Below are 22864 nucleotides of genomic sequence, written 5' to 3' on the forward strand. Positions count from 1 at the left end.
AGGCGAGAAAACAGGCTGAATGACGGGTTCTATGGCTCGTATCCACCTCTATGAACAAAGCAATGTTGCTGTTGTGACTTGAGCCTCTAACGTCTCATGTGTGAATTCCTTTGTGCAAATTCTTCTTCCTCTCCTTTTGTGAGCTGGGCCAGACATTCCAAAGAGCTACAAAACCTCAACTTCCTAATTACCGATATGTGTTTTCATGAGACACATTGAGAGGTACGCTTAGCGTGCAGGTACAGATAAAGGAGAGAACGACCTTGACAAAGCAAGCCCATTCAGAGAAGAATGATAACAAACACACAGTTCTTTCAAATATATCTGCCTTTACTTGATTCGTGTACTGTACAGCATTTCATTATTATCTGACAGTCACTATTATTCTAAATGACAATAATGGCTATCATTTACTACAAAAAGTTGCATAAATAATTTACATGTGGAAATAAAAAATAAATATGCAGTTCATTTCTTTGAGTCTGCAAGGTTTTTTTTCCTCCCCAACTGCTTTTAGCCAAAAGACCAGACAGGAACAATATGTACAATCAAGCTATACATGACAACTCTACTTATATGACAAAATCCTTTCCAGTTGCTATTTCAAACACACAATTGAACAAGAAGGAAACACTGTCAGTACAGTTTAGACAACTGAAAATCAGGAAGCGATATGAGAGAATGGAACAATGGAATGTGGACAATAAGTGGAAACGTTATGAGTATTCTTCATGAAATACAGGCCGTAGTACTGAAAGGCTTGAAAAAAGGGAATGGGTTGTCAGCATGGGCAGACTGGGCATCCACAACCTTTTCCTGTCTGTCTTTCTGTCTATTTATGTCTGTCAGCATCCTGCAGGATATCAACAGCCAATATCAAACAATTCAAATTGAGATTCAGTTTTTTATCTATCTTTCCTGTCAGTGCTATTCATAGAATGAGTCACTCTAGGTTCACAATGAATAGAATAGGGACATGACTAGTTGGTCGCCAATGTTATTTGCTGCTAACAAAATAGTTCCAGTCAGTGTGGGTTTAGTGGAGAATGTTGTGCCAGAGGGTAACAACAGGCACAATTACTGGAGTCGCCTCCACACGTGGACCTTTTGTGCGTGTGTGATTCCTGCAAACAGGAACCAGCCATGTCTAGCGGAAATTCTAAACACAGGAATGGGCTCATTTAGTCATTAAGATGAGTCACAGGAATGGGCTCATTTAGTCATTAAGATGAGTCACAGGAATGGGCTCATTTAGTCATTAAGATGAGTCACAGGAATGGGCTCATTTAGTCATTAAGATGAGTCACAGGAATGGGCTCATTTAGTCATTAAGATGAGTCACAGGAATGCCTAGTTGCCTGTTTGACCGAAGGGACCCTGGTCTTGGACTGCTGACACAGCCGTTTCCACTCTCTCACTCTCCCTCTGCCTCTCTCACAGGGGCTCCAGGGCCACTGGGCCAGGGGCCCTAACTGACAGCTCCTGTAAGGCTGCTACGGAGCGAGAGCCCTGGGAGACTCCTGGTGAGTGAGGTGCTGCCCGGGCTGTCATGTGACTGCGTGGTCTGGGGTCAAGGCCAGGGCCTCTCAGGGCCTGTCAGCAGCCCACTTCCAGAGCCTGAAGCCCCAGGGCTACCAGGTGCTGCTACGGTACAGTACACACAGCCATTAGAACCAGTTACAGCATAGAGACACCTTTCAACCCTATAGGTCTATCAAGCAGTGTAGCCTGCCCGCTGGATGTTTTCACAGGTGGATTTTGAGTTTAGGTGCACCTCTTGCTGTGGCTAAGGTAGATTCTACTTGTGCCTGAGTCAGAGGCCGTTATCTATGAACTGGAGTGTGTAATGATAATCTACACTCCAATCCGAGCAGTGTTCCAACTTTCATGACCAGTCACATGGCCTTCCCTGGCATAGTCTGTTGACTCATTTGGTCATGCAAATCAAAGGTTCTGAAATATGTTTGAAAATAGGCTGCAAAATCTATAGTGCCTGTCTGGTGAGAAAAATGCATGTCAAGCCAGTCCAACAAACAGCTTAACAAATCCCTTTTTGTTGAAATGTCTCTTCCTCGCCCTCTTCCAATGAAGGAGCCATGTTGGGTTGTGTGTAACATGTGCGTGTGTATGAGTGAGCGTGCTACTTTGGTCTCTGCATTTGTACGGAAGAAGGAAAGGAATCCTCAGTAAGAGTTGCTGACCAGCGTCGGGGTGTTGCTCTTGCTCTGACTCCCGGGAGGCCGGGTGCGTTTCTTGTTGCGTCGGGGCTCGGGCAAAGAGGAGGCCTCCTTGGCCTCTGACTGGTTGTGGTGGCGGCTATAGCGCTTGCACTTGCAGGAGGTGACCACGCGGATTTTGTAAGTCCGGCTGTTGCCGTTGGGGCACTGCAGCTGCACCCGCTGGGTTCGGGAGTGGGCCGGGATGCAGCGGTAGTCGGAAGCGCTGCTCCGCCACCATTTGCCGCGCATGATAGAGTTGGGTAGGAGGTGGGCAGGCATGCACTGACCCGAGCACACCAGCTCCTTGACGGGCTTGGCACTGCGGCAGGAGCCATCAGTGATGTAACGGGTGGAGCGCAGCTCTCTGCAGCTCAGCTCCGAGGCACCTGGGGTGAAGAGGAGGATATCAAGGTTACACAATCTGTGGCATCCCTCCAAAAAAACCAAACACTTTGAAGTCGGACCGACTGGAGGGAAACAATCTTCCATTTAACTGTTCAAGAGCAGAGAGCTTGAGAGCTGTGTCTCGAGACTCGAGACGTGCTGAATATGTCAATGACAAAAGTACGTGTGTGTCAGTGTCAAAAGTACGATTCCCACTGTGCGTATAATGTTATTTGTTTATTCTAAGAACTTGGTTTAATTGCATGCGTGGAGCTGGGCTGGGAAATGGAATATGAGTCTCAATTTAATGAATTGGAAATGTTCCTAAACTCTTCCTTCCGTTTCACCATTCAGAAAACCATAACATTTAGAATTTCTTAACGCAGAGTACTTTTTATAAAAAAAATGTAATGGTAATTAAATAAATGCAATGTTGATATACAAATCCAATTCAAAACCAATGTTGTCCCCATGTTTGGTTATGGGCTCAGTATAAGGGGGGGAAATAAGTTGCAACTGAACACTAACGTTGATGCATGATCTGATAATGACTGTTGCCTGACAATGAGGTTGGATGTGGAATTCCAGCTGGCAGCAATCAGCTGATAGTAAATCCAGACCAGAATGCTATTAAACAGCTCAATCAAACATAATGGAGATTTAAATCGGAAACAAAAGCTGGCATACACAAAACAGGCCCTCCGGAAAAAGGATGTGAAGATTGGAAACTTTCTCTAAATGCTTGTTGTCATTCCTAAATACAACATTTGACCATTGGAAGTGAGACGAATGAACCAAACGATTTGAGAAAGCATATTCAGTGCATAATTGGTCATTCAATATGTTGGCCATGGCCTTTTTAACAGCCCTATGCAATAATTATTGTCCTCTTTTTTGATTTTTTACATGTGGCATGTAGAATGGCAGAGGACATGTCGGTTTAAGAAATTATACACCCTGAGATGCATCTGTTTTCTTCTGTGGCTTTTCTATTGCAGAAAAGGCAATAAAAGAGGATTCATGGAAGGATGACTTTTTTCTCCCCTCAGAGAACCTGATCTGGTGTTATTTTGTGGCTCGGCTGGTCGGGAGGCCACAGCATAAGATCTCTCCCCTGTTCTCAGGTCTCTCTCAGTGTGCTGACTGCTGGGCCTAGGGACCAGGGGATGGACTGTCATGGAGGGGAGCCAGACAGAGGTCACCCTCTCTGCCTCAATGACCCCACTGGGACCATGGGAAGAATCATGGGAAGATATGGTACTCCCAGAGGAAGGCAGATAGGCCTATGAGAAAGACCCCTATCGCATATGATATGACCCAATAGATGATTATTTCTCTCTCTCGGTTGATGGATGTTGATCAGTATAAGAGGAGATTTAAAAAGACACGTGTTCTTCCAACCCCCACCGCAAAGCTACAGGTGTAGGATCTTAATCTGATTGCCCTGGTGCAAAGAAATGTTATATGTACGGTGTATTTGAGGTTTAAAAAGCATTCTGAAGTTTATCATTTCCACTTTGACATTTCTGACTTGACTTCCCCTTATGAAGAATATATCAAGACCTTCCTGTTGGTGCAGGTTCATTTCCCTTCTGTAGCAAACGGTCTCAAATTAATATCCTGCAGATGTATCTGTTGTTTATCAATTTCAAGTATTATGTTAAATGTATCTCATCCATCATCACAGTATTTTATATCCTATTCACAACATTTGTCATTTGTACTCTATGTACGACTCTTTTAGATTTTAAATGACATGATTCGATTCGGGGAAAACTTGGAAAGAACGACATTGTGCATCTTGAATCCATGAGACAAGGCAATCAGAGATATTTCCTCTGTAAAAAATCTGCATGACTACAGCATAACTTGTACTGGCCACAGGTGGGACTCAATTATCTATCACAGTGTTGCAATTTCAAATACCTTGAAGAAATCCCCTAAGAGCAGAAACTCTATTTTCTATTTGGACACATGATGTTGCAATTAAATAGTTATGGCATAGGCAGACCTGAACTAATTCGTTGTATAAAAGAAAGGGAAATAGCACCAAGGATAGAGTGAAAAACCCTGATCTCTCATAAGTGCAGCTCTTCAGATCGTGTGAGGATGAAACCACGGGCATATTATGTGTCTGTGACATATTGCCCTATCAGCCTTGGCATAGCATTCATCTAACCGCAATCCGGCTTGCTCCATTGAACAGTACAGCTGTTCCAGTCTAATGCATCAGCAGGGAAAGCTGCAATTTAAAACATCCACTGAAGGTTGAGGCATTACTTATGATATTGCTATTAACTATTCTACATACAGAAAGTAGCACTTCTCGGCACGTTCATAAATGAAAAATTATAGGATATTCTGGGTGGTCTTTGGAGGGTTTCTTGCCTTAATGATTTACATAAACCACACAGGTGAGGTTTCATTATTCTCCAGAGACTATAGGCTACATTGATATTTTAATCGACACCTTGCGCATTTTTTTTATGATTAAAAGGACGTGTGTGGTCTTGCACATTGACAGAAACAAATGAACCCGTGCCTAAAGGATGAGACGCTATGCTGGGAAATATGTGTGTGGGGAAATGAGCAGTTCGCGCCCTTTGAACAGTGCTCACAGTCCAAAAGCTCATTGCTTGAGAAATAAAGCCTTATCTATCTCAGATGCGTAACATTACAGATTCTTAGATATTGTCGAAACGTTTACCACAAATTGAAAACTCATTTCTTTTCACTAAGAGACTGCGCACATTATGCACGAGAGCATGTTGTGCATTCATGTCAATGAGATATTAGCACTCTTCCACGCAGTTTATTTGAAACTCCTCGATTTGATATAAGTATCCTACGAATACATCTAACTATGTGTTAGAGTAAAATTCGAAGGAAATATTTATTAGATTGTTTAAGCAATATCCCAACGTATTCAATTAAGTTGATGAAAGATGATCCATACAGATAAATCGTTTCTCTATACCAATCTCACATTGTAGGCTACGAGTGTTTCACAAATAAAGCAAGTCATTATTACAAGTATTCATAATGCGCCTTGAATATGGACATCTTATATTCCTTCTAGCTATGTCGGCTACCAGATAACGTAAAAATAAATACTCACTATAGGAGGCTGTGTTTGCTGATGACCTCCTTCCCCCGTGTTTTGGTCGATTCATTGTATTATTGTTATTATTAGAAGCCAGTGGTATTGGTTCCTCGGGAGGCTGTATGTTTTCAGTATATTCTGGTACGATCTCTGTAGCATCGTTTTTTAGCACCTTCCACCCTTGCACGAAGGTACAACATCCCTGTAGCAGCAGCAGCACGGTGCTGGAGACAAGGAGCGCGAGAGACACCTGCATGCTTATCGATCTGCGGAGCTGGAATAAACTATGGGTAACATGCGCTCTGTGGCAAGTTGACCAATTCCACCCATACAAGAAACGTTGACGCTATTTAAGTACCCCAGCGTTCGTCAAAACTGACAATTAAGTGCTTACACGAAGTGGGAGGGGTCCTGCCCCAGGCAAATTCATTGAAACTGGAGAGGTGCATGTGTGCGCGCCAAGTGAGGTGCGTGCGGGTTTGGGGTTCGTTGGTTTGAGGGAGACAGCGCATCTCGTTCCAGTATTGCCGCATTTTTCCTTCGTGATTCATGCAATATGTACGTGTCTCTAAAATATTCTATTTGTTTTGATGTGGTTTTGTTTGGAGTGATACAGGGCGCAGTCTCGATGACCATTGAGTGATGTTTCATGGCAAGGCTGGTTCCTTCTCCATCATAGACAATGTGTTTGATAGCTGGCGCAATTTTGTGTTGTAAAAGAAATATGCAAAATTGTGAAATTCGTACACGTTGACAGATCGCAGCAGTCTATTTGCAATATTACTTGTTTGTTTTAAAGTATTAATTTTATTGTCGTTTATTGTATGCTCGTGTATCTGCTTTTGAGTTCGACTATTGACTAACTTCAAACATTTATTACAGTCATAGACCATTGAAAAAGTATCGATAGAAATGTAACACCATTCATCATCAAACAATCTCATTAATTCATTTTCACTCATTTTTTTTTATTAACTGAGAATGACACATGGAGTCCCATCCTGGTTTCAATAAGATAATTAGGATGGAAAAAAATGGACCCAGAAAATTCTTGGCATCCTTGAAAATCACAGCCTTTGGATTTGCAGAGGTGGGGCACAAGGGCACCTGCTGCTTGATATTCTGTTTGTTTATGTAATTAAAAATAATATATAGCCTGTATTTATTTTTTTTAAATACATTTTTCAGATGTTAAATTATTTACTTAACTTCATTTTGAAGACCACATTTTATCATAATGATTTATATATATATATATATATATATATATATATATATATATAATAAAATATCTGTCAGTGGTGTTTTGCAGAGGGGGCACACTACCTGGACCAGGCAAAGAGTAACCCCCTATTCTTCCTACTAAATGGTTCTTTCCCAGATGCACCATGGAGCAAAGATATGTTAAGGAGGACACTCTAATGCTTGCGGAGAGAGTGACACACACACACACACACACACACACACACACACACACACACACACACACACACACACACACACACACACACACACACACACACACACACACACACACACACACACACACACACACACACACACACACACACACACACACATCATTTGATTTGATGTTAGCTGCGGGTGATAGGCAAGACTCAATGCTTGTAAATTTATTTGATCAAGCTACATTACATGACCAAAAGTATATGGACACCTGCTCGTCGAACATCTTATTCCAACATCTTGGGTACTAATATGGAGTTGCTCCCACTTTTGCTGCTATAACAGCCTCCACCAAACTTTACAGTTGGCACTATGCATTGGGGCAGGTAGCGTTCTCCTGGCATCTGCCAAACCCAGATTTGTCCGTCGGACTGCCAGATGGTAAAGCGTGATTCATCACTCTAGAGAATGCGTTTTCACTGGCAGCAAGCTTTACTCCAGCCGACGCTAGGTATTGCGTATGGTGATCTAAGGCTTGTGTGCGGTTGCTCGGCCATAGAAACCCATTTCAAGAAGCTCCAGACGAACAGTTCTTGTGCTGATGTTGCTTCCAGAGGCAGTTTGGAACTCGGTAGTGAGTGTTGCAACCGAGGACGGACAATTTTTCCACATTACGCACTTCAGCACTCAACGGTACCGTTCTGCGAGCTTGTGTGGGCTACCACTTTGCGACTGAGCCATTGTTGTCCTAGAAGTTTCCACTTCACAATAACAGCACATACAGTTGACTGGGGCAGCTCTAGCAGGGCAGACATTTGACAAACTGACTTTTTGGAATGTGGTATCTTATGACAGTACCAAGTTAAAAGTCATCAGTAAGACCATTCTACTGCCAATGTTTGTCTATGGAGATTGCATGGCTTTGTGCTCGATTTTATACACCTGTCAGCAATGGGTAATTTGAAGGGCTGTCCACATGCTTGTCCACATGTATAGTGTATGTAGCCTATTAATTCCTTCTTTAAGAATAAATACAGCAAAAATGTGTTTGTTGTTTTTCTGTAATACTCAACCTGGTCTCAGAGCATTATGTATTATTTCATATGTAAATTCGAGACACGTTTGGTATGGTATCTATCAATTTGTGGATGTCCATCCCCCATTTCGTATGATATGTTACGAATTACAATTGTATTATATGTTACACATTCTTTAAATGTACAAAATGTTACAAATTTGAAAAGTGTACAATATATTACAAATTTGCAAAAACATATATGTTACGAATTCTAGCAGGGTGGCTAGGTGGCTAACGTTAGCTAGGCTAGGGGTTATGGTTAAAGTAGGTTTCAATTTATGAGTCAGGTTAAAAGGTTAAGGTTAGGGGATGGGTTAGCTAAAAGGGTTGAGGTTAGGGTTAGCTAACATGCTAAGTAGTTGTAATGTAGCTTAAAATGTAGTAAGTAGTTGAAAAGTTGCTAATGAGTTAAAATGCTAAAGTTGTCTATGATGAGATTCAAACTCGTAACCTTTGGGTTGCTAGACTATTGCGTTATATGCCCACCCATCCACCCTGACCAAGTAACCATCTGTCTTATGTAACCATACCAAACGTAACATATCATACTAAATGGAGTGTCTCGGATTTACAGTATGTATAGAATAATATAAAATGCTTAGAGACCAGGTTATAATACTAGCCACCTGGCAATTTTTGTTAAGTTGGCTTTAGCTAGCCAGCTAGATCAGTTCCCAATCTCCCAACCTCATAACTCACTACCAAGCCATTTCAGGCTATCAATCAAGCTAGTGTAGTTTGTCTTAGTATCTTAGCTGGCATGCCTGCTTTCGAAAGTACTAAAATTGCTTTCATTCTTGGGTTATACTATATGTGGCAGTTGTACTAAACTCCTAAGGCAGAATAATGGGTGCATGACGACCCTGATTGGAGTCGGAGGCTCAATTGTACAAATACTGCCCTCTTGAGGGACAATAAACAAATAAACTGTTCAGAGGACGCAGATAGGATTATGACTGCCCTCTGATCAAACTGAAATGTTCTCCTATTGGAGTCATTTTAAGAACACAGCAGACATGCACTGACAGGCCAACCAGGGTGTGTTGCATGAAAAATGATACTTTTACACACATTCATAAAATAGTACTGTTCATGACACATTGTCTCCTCTCTTACTCATTTTGGGAACTGAGCAATGGTCATAATGAGATGTTTGATGGTTTCCTTCTAGCTTCAGGCCTATCGAAACCCTAAATCAGGGTTGGAATAAAGGAAGCCATCCAACCGGCTTCAAAACCATGCCAATAACGATCAAGGATGAAGATGATTCATTATTGTTGAAATGCTCCTTTCAGGGGCCACAACAAACAAACAGCCTAAAACCTGTCAAAAAGAGAGATCATTATTGTTGTTGATGAACTTCTATCTTTGGCACAGTGATTTAGTGGACTGGACACCACTCTCCAGAAGACTCTGTCCATGTGTTTCCATGTCTTCCCTTCTGTCGTCACGCTGGTGAAGAACGGTCCCGTGTTCACCCCAGAGCCAACTCTGATTACTACCTTGCCTCCGTCCCTGCTGCTCACAGTCCTCATTTAGATCTCTCTGGCTTTCTGAATAGAACACCCGGGCTCCAGTGCTTTTTTACTGGTTTATCGATAGCAGCCGAGGACCTGAATAACAATCAGATGCTCTCCAGATTGTGGGCTGCCAGCAGCGAGAAAGGATGGGTGGATATTTTATTTTATCGGAGACGAACAAACCATGTCTGAGCCACATAAACAAAACATTTAGCTGCTCAGGATTCAACCTGGTCTCATAGACTAGACATAACATAGTAAACATAAATCCAGGACACTCAAATTAGTATGCTATGTTTGGTATGGTTACATAAGACAGAGGGTTACTTAAGACAAAAAAACGAAAGTAGGGTGGTTGGTCGGGGTGGACATATAAGGTTGCGAGTTCGAATCTCATTACAGACAACTTTAGCATTTTAGCTAATTAGCAACTTTTCAACTATTTACTACTTTTCAGCTACTTTTCAACTACTTAGCATGTTACTCAACCCTTCCTCTAACCCTAACCTTAACCCTTTTAGCTAACCCTAACTTTAACCCTTTAACTTAAATTAAAGGGTTAAGTTTAGGAGTTAAATCCTAATCTTAACCAACCTTAACCCTAACTAACGTTAGCCACCTAGCTGAAATTCGTAACATATTATATGAATTGTCATTCGTAACATACCATACGAAATGGGTGATGGACATCCACAAATGAATGCATACCATATGAAACGTAACACATCATACTAAGTGTCTCGGATTTGGATACAGATTAATACGAAATGCTATGAAACCAGGTTGCAGCAGCCAGAACTGGAGGACTGGGTGTTGGGAAACAGTGATTCAAGATGCTAACTACTTGACCACACATGTTTAAAAAATATGTTTATTTCAGATGCAGTATAATGGGTGAAAATAGTTGTAAATGGTGCGTGAAATCGTAAATGTCTGTTTTGCAATTCATTTTGCCCAAATTCTTAATTGTTTACATTTTTCGTCATGTTTAAGTCAGTCAACAACGTGTCGTCTGTAGTTCTGCAGAGTATCAACAAAACCTCTCATATCTGGCATCTTCCCCTAAATACACCCTGCTGGCGTGATATCTATCTTAATAGTTTCCATTGGAGAGGGTCATATAGAGTGCAAAATGGAAAGAACATAAAATGCAGGCAAACATGTTGATAGAACAATATACTGTATCACCATGCATTCATGTCCCTCTGTTCACATAATATGACAACTGCATAGGACTGTACTTGAGGACGGGAGTGTCCAAGCAACTCAAAAGACAAGAAGAGTGCACTAAATCTACTCAATTTAATGGAGGGACCCTGATAACCACAAATTGAAAGAGATATTGTAGGAATCTGTCTATAGTTGGGGACTCCTGAGTGGTGCAGCGGTCTAAGGCACTGCATCTCAGTGCTAGAGGCATCACTACAGACACCCTGGTTCGAATCCAGGCTGTATCACAACCAGCTGTGATTCGGAGTCCCATAGGGCGGCGTGCTATTGGCTCAGCGTCGTCCGGGTTTGGCCGGTATAGGCCGTCATTGAAAATGAGAATTTGTTCTTAACTGACCTGCCGAGTGAAATATATTTGTCATTTTTTTCAGTTGCTTTGGAGAGGAGATATTGGATACATGGAAACATTTAACAATGTGTATTAGCTAAGCTACTTGGGGAAAGATTATCAATCCCTGCATGTTTAAAAGCAATGCATTATTGGCAGGTGTTCTGCACTGTATCACAGTGTATATTTTACAGGGCAGGAATGCTTTGCTTTGCTTTCAAACAGTCCAGGCACTTGATTTATTATCCATTCATATAAACACAATTAATTCTAAACTGCTTCTGCACATTGTCACACAATGAAAAAGATTGATCAACATACATTATAATGTTGCACTCTCCACAAAACAGAACACAGGACATTTTCTATCTAGGAAATGCTTTATGATATATATTTTCACCCTGCCTCTATAGCTGAAGCTAAACTAACTGTGTGAAAATCCTCTGCTATTTCAACGGCGAAGCAAGAATATCAACCATTTGTCATGACAGGAATTGCTGAGCTTTACGCCACCCATCTCCCATTTACTCGCGACGCATGACGCATGTGACAAGGACTACAGACTATCAAGGACTACAAGGCAAATCCAGCTGTGTGGTGCCCACCGAAGCCGCTGGCCCAGATGGCATCCCAGATGGCATCCCTGGCTGCGTCCTCAGAGTGTATGCTGACCAGATGTTGGGGCGTCTTCAGACATCTTCATCCTGTCCCAGGCTGTAGTCCCCACTTGCTTCAAGGAGACCGCCATCATCCCATTGCCCAAGAAAACCAAGGTGCCCAAATGACTATCGCCCCATCAAACTCACCTTGGTCATCATAAAGTGCTTCGAGAGGCTGGTTGTGGTCTACATCAAGGCCAGCATGCCAGGCACACTGGACCCACTCCAATTCGCCACTGTGGACCAACAGATCCACAGAAGATCCCATTTTCATCGCTATTCACACGGACGTAACACATCTAGACAAGAGGAACACCTGTGAGAATCCTGTTCATTGACTACAGCAGCTTTCAACACTATTGTTCCCTCCAAGCTCTTCATCAAGCTCAGAGGCCTGTGTCTGGACACCACCCTCTGCAACTGGATCCTGGACTTCCTGACTGGCAGACCACAGGCTATGAGGATTGGCAACAACATCCCCTCCACAGTGACTCTTAACACAGGGGTGTGTCCTCAGGCCTCTGCTGTACTCCCTGTTCACCAATGACTGCGTGGCTTTGCACGACACCAGCTCCACCATAAAGTTTGCAGACAAAACCACGGTTGTAGGCCTGATAACCAACAACGACGAGCCAGCCTATAGGGAGGAGGTAAGTGAACTGGCATTGTGGTGACTCTACTTCCTAAGGTGGCTGAAGTAACCTGGCATGCCACCCCGGGTCCTTTCCAAATAATACCGCAGCACCATCGAGAGCGCCCTTACCGGTTGCATCACGGCCTGGTATGGGAATTGCTTCGTCGATGACTGCAAGGCCCTCCAGTGGGTGGTGAAGATGGGCCAGTACATCACTGGGACCGTGCTCCCATCCATCCGGGACATTTACTCAAAATGTTGCCTGTGGAAGGCCTGCAGCATCATCAAGGTGCCCACACACCCTAGCCACGAAGTGTTCACTCCCTTACTGTCGGGCAGTTTGTATCGGAGCATGAGGTCTGACAACAACAGGTTCAAAGACAGTTTCTATTTACAAGCATTAGACTGTTCAACACTTTAACTGGACAGACCACCTGCTCTGATTCTCCACACCTTAGCAAACACACACATACACACACAGGTGTGTTGTGCATCTCTCAGCTCTATCCTCTACTAGGCCTAAAACCTAATGCTGCATATTCTCGTAGGTAGACGGTAGTCTCATTCTATGCCCTGGCAAACAAGGCTAAGTGGACACCAGCGGGAGCACATAACATTCTTTATCTCTTGTCCCAATGCTTTCTAAACTGAGCCTTCATCTAAATCTGCTCCGTACACCAAAGCAGGCATGAGCCATGTGGTGGGAACTGTGGGAACCTCGACTGCGGCTTGACTGGGGAGCCTGAACCATGTGCTAACCAGTTGCGCTACCCAGCATGCCGCTCACCATGCCGCCTGCCGCAGGTGCTATTCTTAGCTGCCAAAGTAATTACCCTACAAATCAAATTATTCACTGCCAACGTGAAGGCTTTCTCTGGAGCGTTTTACAAGAAGCTCTAACATAGCGGTAGATTACGAGGCAGGGAACAAAATTCTAGCTTCTTTCTCCTCTCCTTGACTGACCTCTCACCAAATACACATGGCTGACGCCAGGAGGAGAAATCTCTGATGGGATATTTTGGAGGAGAGCAGGGGGTTTTGCACACAACATTAGTGGTTATGAAAACCAAACGTTATGGTCCTTTTCCCAAAAAACATCCAATATCAACTGTCTGTCCAACCTCCCTTTCTTTTCTCCGCAGGCCGTCATGTTTCTCCTGATTGTCTTTGGTCGCTGCTCCACTTTGTTATAATCCAGATTGCTACTTTTGAAATGCTTTTATCAAATGGGGGCCAGGATTGCCAACAGAGATTCCACAGAGCATTGTTTCCCATACATTAAAATGACCTCTTAATTGGTTTGGCATCGTCAGTCTTCTCTGTGACCTAGGTTTGCCATTTGATGTTCAATGTCGATGCTATTCATTAGATTGGAAACCTTGTAGGTTTACAAGACTGTATTATACATTGGCCATAAATTATGTGCACAGCGTTTATTTAACCTCTTCGAATGGGGAAGGTCCAACGGGGCTGCCTGCATGTGAAGCCCGATTGGGCCAGGAGGAGAGGTCTGCTTGTGGGATTGTGGCTATATGGTTTGTTAATGGAGCCCTCTCTCGCTGTCTCTGTGTGTGTGTCCATATAGTGGTATGGCTGTGGAGGTCACACTCACACCACATACATGAACAGAGATCCTGCATTTCTCACACTAACACGATTCAGGGCATTTTGATATGGAACCTGGTCCAATGTATGATGTAGTGGTATATCCTGGGTATTTCTTATCCTACCAAATATTCCCTGACTTTGTTTTTTAAAGCTTTTGATATTCCTCGCCCGCGTCAACCTGTCAGGAAACATGGTATACGCCCAAACCCAACTTGAGAAAACATAAGTACTAGCAGCATGGCCCACCCAAATCTAAACTATAGGAAGCTTGATACATATTGATGAATGAGAACCCAGAGAAAGGCAACACATTCCAATGGAGTGTGATAACCTCCCAGAATAACGAGTGAGGTGTTCTAAATAGCCATGAAAGTATAAACAACCTTCAGCTGCTGAACAGACAAGAATTGACATCCACACACAGGGTGTAAAAACATTCTTAGAGCCGTTCAGGACCAACAAAATGAGGTACGAAACGTGAAAATAATCTCCAGCTCTGGCATCTAACGCAATAAAGACCAATTATAAGCAGAGATTGTCTCATAAAGGTAGCTGTTGAGCGTCGCAGATAAGTAGCCATTCCCTTTGGCCACCCAGCCTGCTAGCTTCCAGAAAACACTACCCATCTCCCAAAACTCGAACACTGCCTATCCATTGCTGACAGTAGTGTGAAAACACACCTGTTGCGGAGAGAAACAGATGAACCCTAAATTCCTAAGTTAGATGGTATATCCCTGTGTTTACCTCCACACTTGGGGGTTTTCATTCAGCAATGTGGGCGTTCATGGGTTGGCTATGTGATAATAGAGATTGATAAGATAGATATGGTCATGGTAAAATAGTACATGTATAAATAAATAAAAATGTCTCCCTGTTCATGCTATGAATATTGATACTGTATTTCTTGCAAGAATTTTGCCTGTTGCCATGTAGTTCTGGGTGGTCGTTTTCCACAGCCAGTGGCAATAATAGGGTGCAAATACAGACCATATTTATTTTATATACCCTGAAGTATATTTGGTCATTTTCTTTCAGATTTACTGTGTATGACGCTAACAAAATGTTCCTGTCAAGCTACAGTACCTTTGAATCCAGGTCGTTATGTGGGTGGTACACAGTCACACAATGCCATCCAGAGTAAATGAAAGTAAGTAGCACTCAATATCACGTTGCACAATTGATATCCAAAACACATGCTATTTAAGGCTAACCACCTTGGCAGGAGGCCATATAAGCCCTATGTGGAGCGTCACCAATATCACCCCAGTTTCCTCTGTTATGACTTGTTATTACTATACCTTAGCAAGCGTTTCATGCGGATGTTAGGCCTGTGGATAATTTGACAACATTATGTTTCACATTCCGCAATATTAATAATAATTGAGATTATTATTTTTTACATTCAACATCACTCAGTCAAGGGAAATATAGTTATCTTTCTAATAAAGATATCAACACATGTCTCAGGATGTTGTGTATCCCTGGAAATAATCAGAATTCAAGTAAACTTTACAGTTTTGAAAACATAGTCCAGAAAAATTGGCACAACTTACCGCTGGTATGGGGTAACTGGAGCCGCTGGACAGGGTAAGTTAAGCCACCGACAAATATCTGTACTGAATGAAATATTACCACTACCTTTTAAAAATCATGTCCATTTGTTTTCTCCCGAACACAATTCAACACAATCACTTGTTTGTCTTTTAATAATTGTATGCATCTTTTATGGCTTAACACATCACAAACACTTTGTACTTTATTAAACAATTTTAACAAAGTCCAAGCCCTGCTGTTACCTCATATCCCAGCGATAATACCTTGCATTACACCTACAGTACAAGAATGCACTTTCCTGCTAGGTTTAGGACATCATATTGAAGTTTACGGAGACCCCCCCGACAGTCTCCAGTATCTATTCTAGGGAGGCTAGGGTCAGTCTGTCTTATCTGGCGTCCTTGTGTGAATCTAAGTATGCTCCCTCTAATTCTCCCTCCCTCCCCTCCCCGAGCCCTAGAATCATGCTTTAGGACTACGTGGCCTGATGACTCCTGCCTGTCCCCAGTCCACCTGGTCGTGCTGCTGCTCCAGTTTCAAATGTTCAACTGACTGCAGCTAGGGAACCTGACCTGTTCACCAGACGCGCTACCTTGGCTCGACTTACCCATTTGGAACAACTTACCACACCCTCCCCTACAGGTAACAAGGTGATTCACATCACAAAATAATACAATTAAAGTATAAACAAATACACAAAGACAGGAGGATGGAGAGCGAAAAAAAAGATAGCTAATTATACATTGAAATCATACATTAATAGTATATATTTTCAAAGTGTGTTCAGCGGGGATTTAAAAAGAGGCACTGAATCTGCAAGTCTGATCTCATCTGGCAGATCATTTTAAAGTCTAGGGGCCCTAATGGCAAATGCCCGGTCTCCTTTTGTTTTCAACCTACACTTTGGATTTGCAAACAGTGCCCAGGCAGAGGATCTCAGGCTGTCCTATAGTGAGGGAGATAAAGGGAGATAAAATATCTGCGATACAGGATGAGGATAAAACCAATAATGAACTGATCCCTTATTAAATAAATCCATCATTATTACTGTCTGACACTATTATTACTATTACTCTGCATGTTTCCCAACTCAAATGAAAACCTTCGGAAAGAATAACAGACATTCTGTTATGGCAAGCTGGAGTTATACACTCCCCATCGCTTTCCCTCAAAGGTCAGAAAAATGAAAATGTTTTTTTTTTGTTCTTTTTTTTTGTGCGTGGTGGGGGGGGGCATTAAATATGTTATGTTCTCACCGCCAACTCTTAAAGGGATGGGTAGTTCTAAAGAGCTTGGCGGCCATCTTGTGTCAAGCATGACATGACAGTTTCTTCTTTCTCCTTAATAAACATCAGAAAGGCGTGCTTGGCTCGGCTCCACAGCACTGTAAAACAACAGAGCAGGAGGAGATGAAAAGAGCAACACCACCACGGGCACAGGCGCTTGGAAGAGGATCTGAGGACCATCCATTCCAAACCCCATTCTATCTGATATTTCCCAATAATTAGCGCTGCGCCACAGATGTTCCCCCTCTTCCCTCCCTCTATTCCACCTCACCGCCCTGTTTTTTTTTTTTTTTTGTGAAATGAGCGCGGTGGAGTATTAGGACAAGGAGTTAAGGGGAGCATCATGTGCTTTTAATTTGATAAAGTCATTAAAAAGAGGACAAAGATGAAAGCGGAAAGGCCTACATTAAAAAGACATGTAAAGAATTGCAAAATAACCTACAATATCGCTGCAGAGATGGAATTCAGATCCGAGCCGCTCGATGTTGGATGAACCCAAACATATTGATTTCACCCAGAACGCAGTTAATTTTGAACTTAAAAATGTGCCTTCTGGTATTTTGACATTATAAACCCTGAGAGGAAAGGGATAAATTAGTCGACTAGCATTATTAAACCGATAATATCTGCTTTACATATGACTAGTACACTACACCACTGAAGCATCTCCTTCCGAAGCTAATAAATATTCACATAAAATTTGAGTGCTAGTTTCAACACATGCTGGATTATGCACTGTGTTGTCACTGATGTAATGACAGCTCTGTAAGAGAGAATGGTTCTGTTGACATCGCAGATTACAGGAAGACAAGTCTCTCTCTTCCAGCATTCTGACAACATCCTCAGAGTATCTGACCGTTTCCCCTAATATAGCGAAGGAATGAGGCCATTCTCTTCTCACTTCCAACTGTGCTACATATCCCTTAGCAAGACGTCCCCCTTGAATCCTCTGCCATCCCCACAACACAGCATAGACACTTCCTATCGGAGAATCCCACTAGCTGCAGATAGCTGAAGTAAATGACACGTCATCATGCTAAGCCAAGCTCGATTATTGATGAGATTCCGGATACAGCGATCCTGGATTAACACTGAGCCGCAGAGATCTAGGGACCCATAGCCTGCTACATCCAACACATAATCCTTCCACTTTACCTCTGCTCCCCCGCCCGCTTCTTCAGCAGAGGCCCTGGATATGACAAAGCAGGGAGGAGACCCCTGGATCTCGGGTGCCCCTGGGGAGCGTTACAGCTGGGCTACAGTAATTGCAAAGTGCAAGGGGCCGTGGTGAGAGCGGGGAGTCAATGCAGAATCAGTATCGGGCCTTTCCAATAGTCCTCGTGGACACATGCTGTTTGAGAGGGTCCATCCCCGAGCCAGGTGTGTGCCAGTTCAAAGTTGTAGAACCTAAAAGAGCATTTAGATCAAATCAGGGAGACGTGGCTGCTGGTTCGATGTGTGAAAAGGAGAGAGAGAGAGAGAGAGAGAGAGAGAGAGAGAGAGAGAGAGAGAGAGAGAGAGAGAGAGAGAGAGAGAGAGAGAGAGAGAGAGAGAGAGAGAGAGAGAGAGAGAGAGAGAGAGAGAGAGAGAGAGAGAGAGAGAGAGAGAGAGAGAGAGAGAGAGAGAGAGAGAGAGAGAGAGAGAGAGAGAGAGAGAGAGAGAGAGAGAGAGAGAGAGAGAGAGAGAGAGAGAGAGAGAGAGAGAGAGAGCAAGAGATAGATTTCAACAGGGCTCTCCAGAGGAGTGTGTCTCCATCTAATGGTCAGGTGATACAATGCCATTCAGGAGATAGAATACAGAGAGGATGTGACATTGGATTAGTGTCACCCATAGACTTAGTTAGACGACTAATCTTTGTATTTGTCCCATTATTGTGTCTTTGAGAGCACGGGCAGTGTCATTGAGGCCATCTCCATCCTTCCTTAACCCATCCGAAGTCCCACCCAGTTGAATGGTGGAAAGTCTCAATTGCACTGTCCACGCAAAAAAAATGTTTTTTTTCCAAGTAAAGATCTCTATCCATCTCTATGGTGTCACCTCACCCACCAGCCTTATCTGACGCTTGCCTGACGACTCACCATGAATTTAATTCCGCTGCTCTATTGATTGCTACATACATTCAGTCTGAAACTTCCATCCTGGAAGTCGTTTGCATGACCTCAAAATAAGGGGCATTGTACAAAACAAATTCATTAGCGGTGGGATTGTCTAATTAACAAATCTAACCAATCAGAATAACAAAGATGACAACGTCATCATGTAGGCTGGCTCTGGCTCAACCCATCTGTTTCTGGGACCAATCAGAACTGTCAGAATGAGTTCTCATTCTAGAAATCGTCGGGGACGGAGGAGAATCCAGACTCATCGTGGAAAAGAAACATCAGTTGGCCGGAGCGATGTGGAGGGGGGTAGCCAGGTAAATCTGACGTGACCAATGTGGGGAGCTGTGTTTGTGTCACCTTTGAGGATTTGATTGACAGGGAGATGATCACAAAAGGACTCTCCAATAGAAATCTGTATCGCAGCTGTTGCAACGGTGAAATACAGCCCAATGTTTTCAATGCCAGTCAAAAGTTCATTGTGCTGAAGCGTGGAGTGCAGACTGAGCGAGTACAGTAATGCATTATGGTAGTATTCCTCCTGTCAAATGTGTCAGAGATAGAAGGCTGACAAGTATCACTACATTACTGCAGATATAGACAGGTTTAGAGTGAGCCCACCGGGAACAAACTGGCTGAATCAATGTTTTTTTTCAACATATTTGGTCAATGTATTTTGTCAACGTATTGTAGAAGTAGAAAATAGATTGGATTTGAAAAAAGTAATCAACTGTTGTTTTGAGGGTGAAATTTCGACCACAGGATTATGTCATCATGGAAACCAAATTTCAACATTGACAAACCTTTTCAAAAAAATATGTTGAATTTGTACCTTTGATACAACGGCACATCTTCAACGTTATGTCCACTACCCCCCAAAAATTTTAATAGGTTGGGCAGCAACTCCTACCGGAGAAATGGATCTATCTATAGCTTTTATTTAGTCTCCCATCCGGGTTTTTTACCAAGCCCAGCTATGATATTTGCCACTAACTATTACCAATGTGCTACCGTGAGAATGAGAGATCTCCACTTAAATACGAAATAGATCCAAGTCATTCCAAATGGTAGGTTTAACAGAATAAATTAAATGTGACCCTAGTTTATCACTCAGGCCTATATAGAATGTGCAAAGTCATCAATGGTTATTGTTTCAATTCAAGCCAGAATTCAATAATAGAGACACTACAAATAGGCCTAGGGTTTCAAGCTCTGGTTGATTTAAAATGTAATGATATTTAGTGATATTGAATTGTGTTTGGTTGTCAACGCAAGCAAATATAAACATTTGAAGGAGATGCAATCTTCTGCTTGGATAGTTCCATCTGTGCCACTGACTTATAGGATGTGTTCATACAGTGAAACTGGAGTGCCAGAGTGCGCTATGGGCATTTCGCAAATTCAAATGGTCCGTTAGTAAAAGGACAGCGTTTCGCTCTCTCTGAGCATTCAGAGCGCAGACTGGACGTCTGGCGGAGGGGGTAGGGTTGATCCAAGCGTTCTGACCCCACAACAGCAGTCAAGCACTCAAGCTAACTGGCTAAAGTTGGCTAGCTTGCTAGGCTACTTCAAGACACAAATGAGTGAACACCTCACTCATTTGCACCATGTACTTTTAATATAATCTCAACTGCTATCCATGGTCATTTGGTTCTGCTTTTAGATAATATAATAATAATAATATATGCCATTTAGCAGACGCTTTTATCCAAAGCGACTTACAGTCATGTGTGCATACATTCTACGTATGGGTGGTCCCGGGGATTGAACCCATTACCCTGGCATTACAAGCGCCATGCTCTACCAACTGAGCTAGATGTTAACACAGCACAGTGATAACACATTATTCTAAATATCGGACATTCTATTCCCATTTGAACTTTGCTGCGCTTTTAAATGGTTGAAAGCTTAGTGATATACATTTGGGTGACAACTAAACCAAAAATGTGACTTTGTTTTTCTATTGGAATTTGGTTGTGCTTTTAGATGGTTGAACGCATAGTGAAACCACATTGAAAATTCAACGTGTGGCTTTTTATCTATGAGACAAGGCCGTGTGCTGCCCAGCGGGAAGAATCCGCTTTCTGTTTCAAGGCTGAAGACATCAAATATTCTGAAGTAGCTCTCAGGTAAGCACTTCTTTCAACATTCTCTCGTGTCCTCCAAAATCTCATATCACTTGATTTGAACAGTATTTTTCACATGGCCTTCAAGTTTGTATTGCTTGAAGTCTTTGTTCAGGCCAGGCAGGCCTTTGACCGTGGATGGTCATGGCCTTCTCTTCTGTGTACTCATGTGATTTGGGACTATTTGTGTGCTCGGTTTTCCCTAAATGCATTCTTCTCCTCTGTGGTAATCAACGGCCCATCAAGACAAAGGAAGGGATAGCTTGCAGTATAAGATAGTAATAGAATCTTGTCATGCGAGCAACACCGCTCCCCATAAATCACGTGTCCTTCTCATGCATGGATCTACTTGGATGCGCTCTACCAGGAAATCGTGGAATTATGAGAGTATTTTCCCAATGATGTTCTCCCATGTTTACAGTGTAATTGATGGGGCCAATGTCAAACACAGAGCAAAACACGAGACATGGAATATCTAAATATGCGCTGTAACTGTCACATGTCAAGCTAAATGACGGAGATTAGTTTGGAGAAAACAATATGGTAACACTACTTGACACCTAGTGTCATAACAGCTGACAAACCGGTCATAATATGGCCATAACACTGTCATGACCCATATATTTACATGTGACATAGATCACTTTATTTTATGGCCGATTATGGACAGTGTCAAAAACCCACCTTTCCTTTGGTTTTTAAAGTTTCTTAAATCCATTGTTAATTCTGTAGTCATGGTTGTTAAATCATATTCTAAATAACTTGCAGAAAACACACTTTATGACACTGTCAGGAAGCATTGGGACCATCCTGTGCCACTTCACTTTGACTCATAAAATACTCTATAAAAATCACAAGACAGATAGGCCTATCATGTACATGTCCTTATTTCAGTCATTAGTCAAAAAGGAGGGGCTCCTGAAGTCATTCCAATCAGCAACGGAGCATTGGGGTAGGTGCATGTCTGACACGGTGCGCAATTACAATGTTCATTTAATAAAAGGTCAAAAATCAGAAAACTTTATACAACAGAAAAATTACTGTTGACATGTAGGTTATGGTGGAATAGAATGGAATGTTTCGCCTCGTCTGGTAGGTTGTTTGTTGACACTTATGGAGTCATAACCAGCCATAACACTACACCAAAAAAGGTCATGATCATATCGTGTCATGATCATATGACAAGTTGTCAGCTGTTATGACATGGCAGTGACGGTGTCATAGCACTAAGTGTCAAGTAAAGTGTCATCAAAAATACTATCATACCCACAAAAAATTGCCATCCACCAAAACAAAAAGGTTAACATCTTAGCCATTTATTGTTCAACATAACACTTTAAAAAACAGGTCAGAAAAAGAACATAGCAATTCAAAATCAAGTGCACTTCAACCAGCAGTCATCTCCATCTGCAAAGGTGCTGTCCTTCCAAACGGTGTGAAGAAAGCACATCTTCAGTGTAAGGCTTTTGGGTGGGAGTCGGTGTCATTACCGTCATGATGCAATTCCTGTGATGAGTTCCCTGTTCCTTCTCCAGGCAGTGCCCGCTAACCGCTAGTATGAAAAGGAAATTAACCCAACAAACCAATACTACACGAATGTAACGTTGTGAGGACGTGAGAGGATAACTG

General features: G+C 42.5%; 1 protein-coding gene across 1 annotated transcript; it reads right to left on the reverse strand.

The window, feature by feature from the left end:
• Positions 1-309: 309 nt before the first annotated feature.
• Positions 310-6061, reverse strand: LOC124039957 (sclerostin-like). The gene is made up of 2 exons (XM_046356547.1): positions 5722-6061; positions 310-2605 (listed from the first exon to the last, which is right to left on the reverse strand). The coding sequence occupies exons 1-2, from the start codon at positions 5960-5962 to the stop codon at positions 2184-2186; spliced, it is 663 nt and encodes a 220-aa protein (XP_046212503.1). The 5' UTR covers positions 5963-6061; the 3' UTR covers positions 310-2183.
• Between the last annotated feature and the right edge of the window lie 16803 nt (positions 6062-22864).

Source organism: Oncorhynchus gorbuscha, linkage group LG07 (genome assembly GCF_021184085.1).
Source record: "Oncorhynchus gorbuscha isolate QuinsamMale2020 ecotype Even-year linkage group LG07, OgorEven_v1.0, whole genome shotgun sequence".
Classification (NCBI taxonomy): domain Eukaryota; kingdom Metazoa; phylum Chordata; class Actinopteri; order Salmoniformes; family Salmonidae; genus Oncorhynchus; species Oncorhynchus gorbuscha.